Raw genomic sequence first — 10,000 nt, forward strand, 5'->3', positions numbered from 1 at the left:
TCCTCCGACACCACTGTACCCTACCTTCTCTTCATTTTTCTCAGTTGTAGTTTTCTCATTTTACCAACCCCCTTGTCCCCCCCCCACCTCCCAAATCTCATGATGATTTATCAGATCTGAACGTGCGATATCATGATAAATTGTCAGGAGAGGATAAGGGGAGGGAAGAAGAAATGTATAGGGTGTGCAGGGGACGAGGGGAGTAAATGCTTTCAAAGTTCCATCATTGTTGCCCGATTATGACGTAGACGGTGGGGATGGCCACATGATATTTCCTACAGTCAGTCAGTTATCCAATAAATCAGAGGGGTATTTTATCCCTTCACTTTTGCATTAAATGTATTTAAGCCCTTCACTGCTCCATGATGCTCATTTGATACATCCAATGCTCACCATTAACCAAAATTTGGGAATGTCGTCATAATTGTTGGGGTTCATTCCCCTGAAAGTGAAATAAAACACATATCTATTGATATTGTATTTATAACTAGAACAATACACGGTAGAGCACATATCTCTGCCAGGATGAACAGTTTACGTTTTGTATACCACTGATATAGGCTAGATTTGCCTCCAGACCTCAAACAAAATGGAGTAGGCATGTTATTGTCACCTACCAAACCCATCCACTGACTTTTGTCACAACTCATCCACAACTTTTTGAAATATCATATAATATATCATTTTAATCACTCAATGGTGAAGAATCACTTAAAACATTCTCAGATCCAGATTTAGATCTTCACCAAAATTGAATCAATTCTTTCTTGCCACACACCCAACGTGTCCACCAAGTTTCGTCCAAATCCATCCACAACTTTTTGAGATATCGTGCTTTATATCGTTTTTGGTCCTCTCAATGGTGAAGAAGCACTTCCCAAAAAATTATAGTATCTGGATCTGGATCTTCACCAAAATCCAAAAATTCGTCCTTGCCACAAATGAAATTTGTCCGAATCCATCCATAACTTTTTGAGATATTGTGTTCACAGACAGCCAGACAGACGGGGTGAAAATATAACCTCCGCCCACTCTCGGTAACGGAGGTAAATATGAAAGGATTCTTGTAGACTTCTTGGGAATATTGTAATGCACTTTTGCATAGCATCTAATAGATGCCAAATAGCAATGAAGGTGTTAAATATAATAGTAATAAGAATGATAATAATTATTATCAAAGCTGGGGTTAAATGAAGAGCAAACAAAGCGGGGAAATATATGAAGAGCAAACAAAGAGGGGAATTAAATGAATTATCACCTTATCAGCACCATAAAAAGAGATTTGTACCTCTCCACGTAGTGGGCAACACTCATCAAGCCAGTCCTTGATTGTATCACTGCGAAGGGCCGCCAGAATTCCACCGCGCTCCTTCTGAATGGATGCAATCGTAGTGGCCTGATCTACCACCTCGATGATCCCTGAAGTCAACATATCAGCAACAGCACAAGCCTCAGTGTATGAAAAAGCACATAACATTTTGTCTTGCGATTGTTGGATCTATTTAGCATCTCCATCTGAAGCTCATGATGTGGGGAGACCAGCCTTCCTTGTCCATTGTGTACTAAAGTCCCTATGATTCATGAAAAAGTACCCTGCCCTGTCTTATTGGCCTTGTTTGCCATGAAACATTTGCACAAACATCTAAGCTTTTGATTATTGTTGCAAAAAAGTAACATGTTAAATGAGTATTGATTCTTGCTTAAATCTGCCACCAAAGGTGAAGGAGGTTATGCTTTCACCCCTCTCTGTTTGTTTGTTACTAACAAAATCGAAGATTTTTCAAGTATATTGGTCAGTTGATTTTGTTATTCTGTCTGTCTGTCTGTCTCTGTTTGACTGTCTGTCTATCATCTACAGGTCACAATTTTAAACCGATCTTCAGGAAACTTCACTACATGATGGAGTTTGTCATAAGGAAGAAGCCTATTGTTTTTGAGGTCAAAAGGTCAACATAGGCCAAAGGTCAACAACTTTGGTGAGATTTCTAAAATCGTCAATTTTAATCTGATTTGAAATTTGAAGAGGATTTATGTTTCAGGTCAATTAATTCAAATTGCCAATTGCTTTTGAGGTCAACATCGACCAAAAGGTTAACATAGGCAAAAGGTCAACAACTTAGGTGGGATTTCTAAAATTCTCAATTTTCATCCAATTGACTTGAAATTTGAAGAGGATTTATATTTCAGTTCACTAAATTCAACCACCAATTATTTTTGAGTTCAACATCGGCCAAAAGGACAACATAGGCCGAATTTCTAAAATTGTCAATTTTCATTCAATTGCACTGCTGCAGGTTTTTGAGCCAAGCAGGTGTTGTCAATGTTTATCTTGAGCGTCAGCAGAGATGCAACCATGCTCCTCTTTCGGTGACTTCTGTCCTCAGAGTCAATCTTACGGACCATAGAAAATTATCGCTCACTGTCGGCATTGCTTGCAGGGAGAGACAGTAACGTATGATCCAGAATCAGCAAAATGGAGTACATCGGTGTAGAAGAACCGATTACTCTTACCTCGTGCAGCTTTACCCAGAAGGTGTCAATGCACCTGGAGTACTGGCGGAAAGTGGACGCAGCGACGCGCTGCTCCAGTGCATGCTCCCATACCTGACGTGACCTGTCAACACTCAGGTCCTGAGGAAAATCGGCCACGTCTGCCATCTGAAGTCAACGGCCCCAGTCTTCAGGCCATCATGCTTTTTGTCAAGCTCCGGCGGAGGCAAGTGATTCGCTCGGCGGACAACAGAATTATGAAAATCACTGTTTGTGATGTCCTCTTCAGGATTGAGGATTCTCAGATCGGACAACAAGGATTATTCAAACGGAAACTTCTTGATAATGTTTTTCACAAAATTAGTATAGAACAGACGTACATGGACGATGAATCTGAATCTGGTCATGTCAGGCACCATGCCGTCCTCCATAATGGTGTTGAGCAGCCTACGTGTATCTTCACCAATCTTAAGATCATCGTCAGGTTCCTGATGTCATCAAAATTTGTCTTTGTGATGTCAGTTAAATTGACCTCCACCAGAACGAAGCACCACAGCATGCACTTGGTGAGTTTCTTAATTCCTGGATGGAGGTAGATTGTGGTGTACTCTCCAAATCAAAAGTTATTCAGCTTTGCTTGTTTTTTTGGATGTTGACGAATTTGCGGTATGGTTGTCACTTTTGAAGTGCTTCTACACATCATTCGCACCACCGTGTTGAACAGCAAATGAAACCTGGCAAAGTGCACTTGACTTTCTCCTCACAGTCCACTCCAGATAAAAGATTTCCAGAAAATGTCATTTCCACACCTTTGACCGACAATAAACTTTTGTGTCTTCCAACTGGTGTTGAAGGAGCAATACCGTTTCACTTTATTCTTCTCAGGTATTGGTCTGTTAGGGTTTACTGGACTCAGACTGCGGCGGTGAGTCAGCCATGGAAGAATTTGTGTTTGTACTGCAATTTGAGTGTGGAGAGAAAAGTGACGACTTCCCCCAAGCTCGACATCCATGTTTGTCTCGTCTAATAATCCTGTGTTGCATCTTGTATATTTGGCTGCAAGTATGTCACGAGTTAGTGCTTATAAAGAACTAAAAAAGAACTAAAATCATTTTGGTTGCAAAAGTGAGTGCCAGTTACATGCATGTGGGGGTGCTGTGAGCCTTGTGAGTTACCATTGAGTATCTCGTACCAACCAACTCCTTTTTGTGCTCGCGACATTTCAGCAGTTGGTCAGGAAGCTGGACACGTAACGTCAAATCCAGATTGTCTCGCCAAAATCAGGATAGTTGGACAGTATGAGGAATTACTCAAGTTATCATACCGATGAGAAATTCAGAAAATATCGAAAAATTAAAAAAAAAACATTTTTTCATGGAAAACCTAAATAGGGACCCTCTGAGAACACCCTGAAAATTTGTTGTTGATCAACCCAAGGGTCCCAGAGTAGTGACCAGAGATAATGACATAGACATACTTTCGATTTAATTTATAAGATAAGCAAAAGTACCCAATGCTATGCTGATGGATTTAATCAAAAGACATGTTTCATTTCACAAACATTCTGCTCTATAGTACACCACTCCTTCCAAATTCCATATCCAGGTGATGCATGACATCAATGCCAGGCACCAAAGGTTTTCTTGTTTGTTTGTTTTCTTGTTACTTGGCCAAAAATTGTTTTTCTTGGACAAGTATGTTGATCGCCTCTGTTTGTTTGTCTGCTCACCTACAGCCCAAACCGTAAAACCGATCGTTCTGAAATTTTCGGAGATGAATGTCATCGACCCTACGATGGTCACACATTGAAGTTTCGTAAAATTTGGTCGACCAAAAAGGTCTACATAGGCCAATAGGCCAATTTGAGCCACATTTTCTAAAATCCTCAAATTTCATCCGATTGACTTGAAATTTAAACGGGATTGGCAACTCACGTCAATGAATTGAACGACCTATTCCTTTTAAGTTTAACCTCAGTCAAAAGGTCAACAGAGACCAAAAGGTCAACCCAACATAGGCCAAATTTTTTAATTGTTTCTAAAATTGTCAATTTTCATCCGATTGACTTGAAAATTGAAGACCATTTGCATATCAGGTCTCTGAATTCAACCACCCATTATTTTTTGTGGTCACCATAGACCAAAAGGTCAACATCGGCCATATTTCTAAAATTCTCAATTTTAATCCGATTAACTTGAAATTTGAAGAGCATTTCCATATCAGGTCAATTAATTCAACCATTTATTATTTTTGAAGTTAATATTGGCCAAAAGGTCAACGTGGACTGTATTTCTAAAATTGTTTCTAAAATTGTCAATTTTCATGTGATCGACTTGAAATTTGAAGAGCGTTTGCATATCAGATTACTGAATTCAAGCACTAATTCTTTTGAGGTCAACATAGGTCAAAAGTTCAACATAGGCCAACTTTCTAAAATTGTCAATTTTCATCCAATTGATTTAAAATTTTAACAGAATTTTCATATCAGCACACTGAATACAACCACCAATTATTTTTGACCTCAGCACATGCCAATGGTCAACATAGGCCAAAGGTCAACAACTTAGGATCATTTTCTGAAATCCTCAATTTTCATGTGATGGACTTGAAAGTTGAACAGGATTTGCATATCAGGTCAATGAATTCAACCACCAATTATTTCCAAGGTCAATAGGTCAACACAGGCCTAGTTTCTAAAATTGAAAGATAAGGCCAAAAACGATTCTATATATATATATATATATACATACACACATTCAGTATATCTCAAAAATTTGTGGATGAGTTATGACAAAACTAGGTGGATGAGTTGTTTCGGTGACAAGAACAAGCATAAAAGATTTTGGTTCAGATCCAGCCCATCAGCGGGATATAAAATGTGAACTGCTCAACCTGGTGGAGGTGTGCGCTCTTCTGAGTGCCGTTCTGCTTTGTTCTGTTTTTCCAAGTGTCACACTATGAGTGATTTTTCATTTTCTTGTTTGTTTGTTTGTCCGGGCGATATCTCAGCCGTCCTTTGAGCTAGGAAGCTGAAATTTGAGGACAAAAGTGCAGATGTGCTGTTTTTATTTTTTTGATTAATCAAGTAATTGATTAATTACTTAATTATCATCGATTAATTAATTACTTATTTATTTTATTTATCATCCTGGAAATATCTCAGGCACATTTTGAGCTAGGAAGCTGATATTTGGACATTACAGTGACCAAATGATTTGGCTATAAAGGGTATTTTTGATTTATTGATTCATTGATTAATTATTCATTTTTTGATTAATTACTTAATTTTCAAAAAGTTAGAGATTCAGATGAAACAGTGGTAGCTTAGGTATGCTATTTAGCAATTGACTTGAGAAATTAATTATTTTACGATCATCATTTATTTATTTTAATTCAGCAATTAATCAATCAATTATTGCACACCGCTCCCTACCAATTCCGACTCCATATGCTGCAAGGCAGCATTGCCGGGCACCTAAGGTGCCCCGGTGACGTCGCATGCTGGAGGATTGTTTTTTATTTATTTGAATGTACGCTACTTGTTCACTATCATTTGCCCAAGGTCATCTTCCATCTGCTTGGAAGCCAGCTGACATCACCTTCATAAACCACCCTTGCTGCTTGTATATGACATGACAAAAATTAACTTCCGCTTCCCTGCGAAGCTCTGTGTTGGATGATTTGTTTGAACCTCCACTTAAAATTAGTGAAATGAAACATTTTGAAAAATGTTTGACATCACCGTAATGCATCCTTACTATAATTCACAAACCGGTGTTTGTGTGTTTGTTTGTCAAAGCAACTCCTCCTACAGTTCTGGGCAGATAACATCCAGACTTGCTACAGAGGATCAGCATGACCCCAATTAATGTATAGGGGTGTTTTTATCGTTGCCAGTGGTCTTGGGGGAGGGGGGGGGGTCGCTAATTCACTATGTAAATGTGGACCGTGTAGCGCAGCCTCGAGGTGGTGGAGGGTATTACAAGTCTCCACCATTTACAGTACAGTATTCTGTACCCACGTTTTCCAGTGCAGCGAGGTGTTTTGAATTATAGACAGTAGGTATGTTTTTGCTTCGTGCACGTAACCTGGGTTGTTTAGTTTTCCTAAACAGAGATGTAAATTTGCCTGTACACTGCCAAAATAAATGTATGCGTCAGAATAACGTGTGGCATGCTTGGAACAAGATCGCCCGTAGGGTGGGTCTCTGCTGGTATTATCAAGTTGTTTAAACTTTCTTTATACAAGAAGATGGTTTGTAATTTGAAGAAGAGTTGAAGAGATTATAATACTTTAGAGGGACGTTAATCGGGATATGGGTGTACGACTTTTTATTGCGATCAAAGCACATGGGTTGGTACAAATGCAGCGGAATGGGAGAAAATCCCGTGATACTTGTAACTACCGAGTTCAGACAGAAATCCATTCATATTCCATCCTGCTTATTCCCTTTAACTTTGATGGATTCAAACAAAGTTACAAGAGAAATGCCTTCCACATTCTCCGAAGCGACTTCTTCACATTATGAATGTGTATTGCACAGATAGCCAGCAGTATGGCAGAGATTATAGAGGGGTTGCAGTTTCCTCCTGTGTTGCACATGTGATATTTTTATCACATGCTTCTCCTTCTATTATAAATTACATAGCAGTACCAAAGCAAAAAGTGACCACGTCTTTTTGTCTGCACACGTATCCGCCCGATTCACCCTGAGCACAGCAAGTGTCCAACCCTGCTCAGTGTGGTGACAAATATCTTGGTCTCCAGTGCCTGGGCACCTGTGCCACATGCGCTTCGTGGCAAACTAATTGCACACAATACGGTACTTTCAAAATGACATAATCTGCCCCAAGATGCTTGGTGAGCATGCGCAGAAACCCAAGGAAAACTAGCAAATTTGGGGTGAAATAAAATTTATTATGCGTCCGGCATAAGGATTGTTACTTGGAATGGCTCACCAAGCTTCTGAAAGAAGTGGAAAATACTTGGAAAAGTAACTCAGAGAAGAGGCTGTGCTTCTAGACAAGGAAAGACTTGAACTTTCTCAGCTCACCAAACGGGCACCTGCTTGTGCTGCAAACTCTCGACCAAGTGGTCAGTGGTCAACCACTATTAATCATGTTGGGAAAGGGGGAGGGGGATTGGTAGTGTATGGGCTGCAAGGACCATTATAAATATCCATGTTTGTTTGGTTCCAGGGCTGTAAGAAAAATTATACAAGATTTTTGCACCTATTGGTAAAAGGAGAACGATCCGTCCATGTGTCTATGAGTTATATCCACAGTCAGCACTACAATGTACTAACAGTAAGTTGTATGAAACCGACACTCTCAATGAAGAATATTTCTCATATTCCTTTCCTCGAGTCTGATTTGCATCAGAAATACACCGATTATGGTGAACCATTTTTAAATTGCCACTCTTTGGTTTAAATGTTTAAAATTATGGTTAAAAAGAGGATTTTAATTGCACATTTCATGCGAGCATCGGCAGAATAAAAGTAGTGCCTGGCGAGCAGAAACGAGTTAGTGTAAACACATATACACAGCGTACGTGTAAAATTTATCATTTAGCATTCATAAAGTCACGTATTGAACTTCAAACAACCTGCGCCCCTTTTTCCGTCCCAATAATTTTGGCAAATTGTGTTTGAGGAAACAAAATGATACAGGAACCTAAGACCTTGAAACGAACCTTTGACATCATAAATGAAAAAAAAAATAAAAGTATACCTTCGCTCATATAAAACTAAAGGCCTGGTCACACCTTGACGTTTTAGCCAACGTATGCCGATTTTTGAATTTTTTTTTCTAAAACGCTGGCACACGTTGAATATGTTATGGGTAAGTTTTGATAACATTGAGAGCACGCTGAAAAACACTGCCATACGTCGTTGTATGTTGGCTTTAAACGTTGTACTTTTTGGTTGTCCTCAAATTTTTTCATGCTTGAAATTTCACGACGTATGCCGGCGTATGACTCACACGTTCCGCTACGCTGGCCACAAGTTGTATGCACGGTCTGCGATCGTTGACAGACGTCAACACATGCTACGTGTAAGTTAATCATTAGTTGAGACACGCTGAGGTAATGTTTAGCGTACCCGAAACTTATTTCTAACCTATGATTAACGTGTTGTTGGCACGTTACGTGATTGTTGCCACACATCGACAGACGTTACTTTTAAGTTACTCATAGGCTGAAAGACGTCGGTATAACGGATCGTCCTTGCGTCAGCGTCCACGGCCACGGCCAGGACATTTATTTGCAGCATTCTTCAAACTTTTCTTCGGCATGACGAGGATGTTCACACTTCCATGTCTAGCTTGGCTATGATTCCAATTGTCCATCGGCAGCGTCTATTTAAAATAGTCGAGTTTGAGCGTTTTAACACGTTCAGAAGAAACGCTTCAAATTTCCAAACCCCAGCGTCAAAAAACAAAGGCGAGTGACAGCAATTTAAATCGTTCATTGTAAACAATGAAAATAGCTGAGTGGTACCGTTTAAAAGTCGTTGAGTGTAAAAAAAATCCAATTGTTGAGCGCAAGCGTCTACTTTCAATAGTGGAGATGCAGCCATTTAAATCGTTGAGTTTATCATTTAAATCGTTAAATCGTTAAACGCAAGGACGATCCATCATAACCCACACCCTCCCCCTCACACTCACCTACTACTGCCAACATGAACAAACTACTACTACTAATACTAATACTGATACTGTTACTGCTGACATGGACATCGACTCAAAAAGGACTCGAAAACACTGTTGGGTTCCCCTTTTATGAGCAGCATTTTTATATACCAATTCCCAAAACCGCTGGGAACACGTCTTTATATGGCAGTTGTAAGCTAGAAACACGTTCATTTATTTTTTTGTCGACCGGAAGACGTCATTGGAATACGTCTACATACGTCGATGTGTGTTGGGACTACGTAAAGAATTGGTTCAAAGCACGTCAAACATAAGTTAGAAATAAGTTTCGCGTAAAAAAGACATTACCGCGACGTGTTTCGACGTATGAGTAGCTTATAAGTAGCCTTTGTGGACGTGTGTAAGCGTCCACATATCGTGTGTAAAACTTATCCCCATCGCATGCGGAACGTGTGTCATACGCCGCGTACGTCCAAAAATTTTGAACATGTTTAAAATTTCTTGACGTACTCTACTTACTTCGACGTATGATCGCGTACTTTAGCGTTCGACTCACGTATACCAAACTTACTCATACCGTATTTGACGTGCCCCAACGTTTTAGACACATTTTTCTTCGGTCGGCATACGCTGGCAAGATCGCCAAGGTGTGACCGCGATGTTGTCACTTCTATTTCTACGGCAGTTATGATTCGAATCGTTGTGCGTCAGCCTTTTAATAGGCTACGTCAAGACATCGTCGGCGATGCGTGCAACGCGCTATGCCTAAGTTAGACTATCATTGGGCATCGGTTGTGTAGGCCGACAACAGGTTCAGCATTCGTTGGTATAAGTTATCTATAACACAACGAAACGTT

At 39.8% G+C, this 10,000-nt stretch overlaps 1 protein-coding gene across 3 annotated transcripts in view; it reads right to left on the reverse strand.

The window, feature by feature from the left end:
• The window catches only part of LOC147032583 (phosphatidylinositol 4,5-bisphosphate 3-kinase catalytic subunit gamma isoform-like), a 108,476-nt gene that overhangs the window by 50,905 nt on the left and 47,571 nt on the right, over positions 1-10,000 (reverse strand). For all 3 annotated transcript variants that reach the window (XM_085870323.1, XM_085870324.1, XM_085870322.1), the window contains one exon: positions 1,289-1,419. In XM_085870323.1, the coding sequence (XP_085726449.1) occupies positions 1,289-1,419 (131 nt within the window). The remainder of the gene's footprint in view (positions 1-1,288; positions 1,420-10,000) is intronic.

Source organism: Eptatretus burgeri, chromosome 2 (genome assembly GCF_056783735.1).
Source record: "Eptatretus burgeri isolate ZD-2024b chromosome 2, Ebu_testis_v1, whole genome shotgun sequence".
Classification (NCBI taxonomy): domain Eukaryota; kingdom Metazoa; phylum Chordata; class Myxini; order Myxiniformes; family Myxinidae; genus Eptatretus; species Eptatretus burgeri.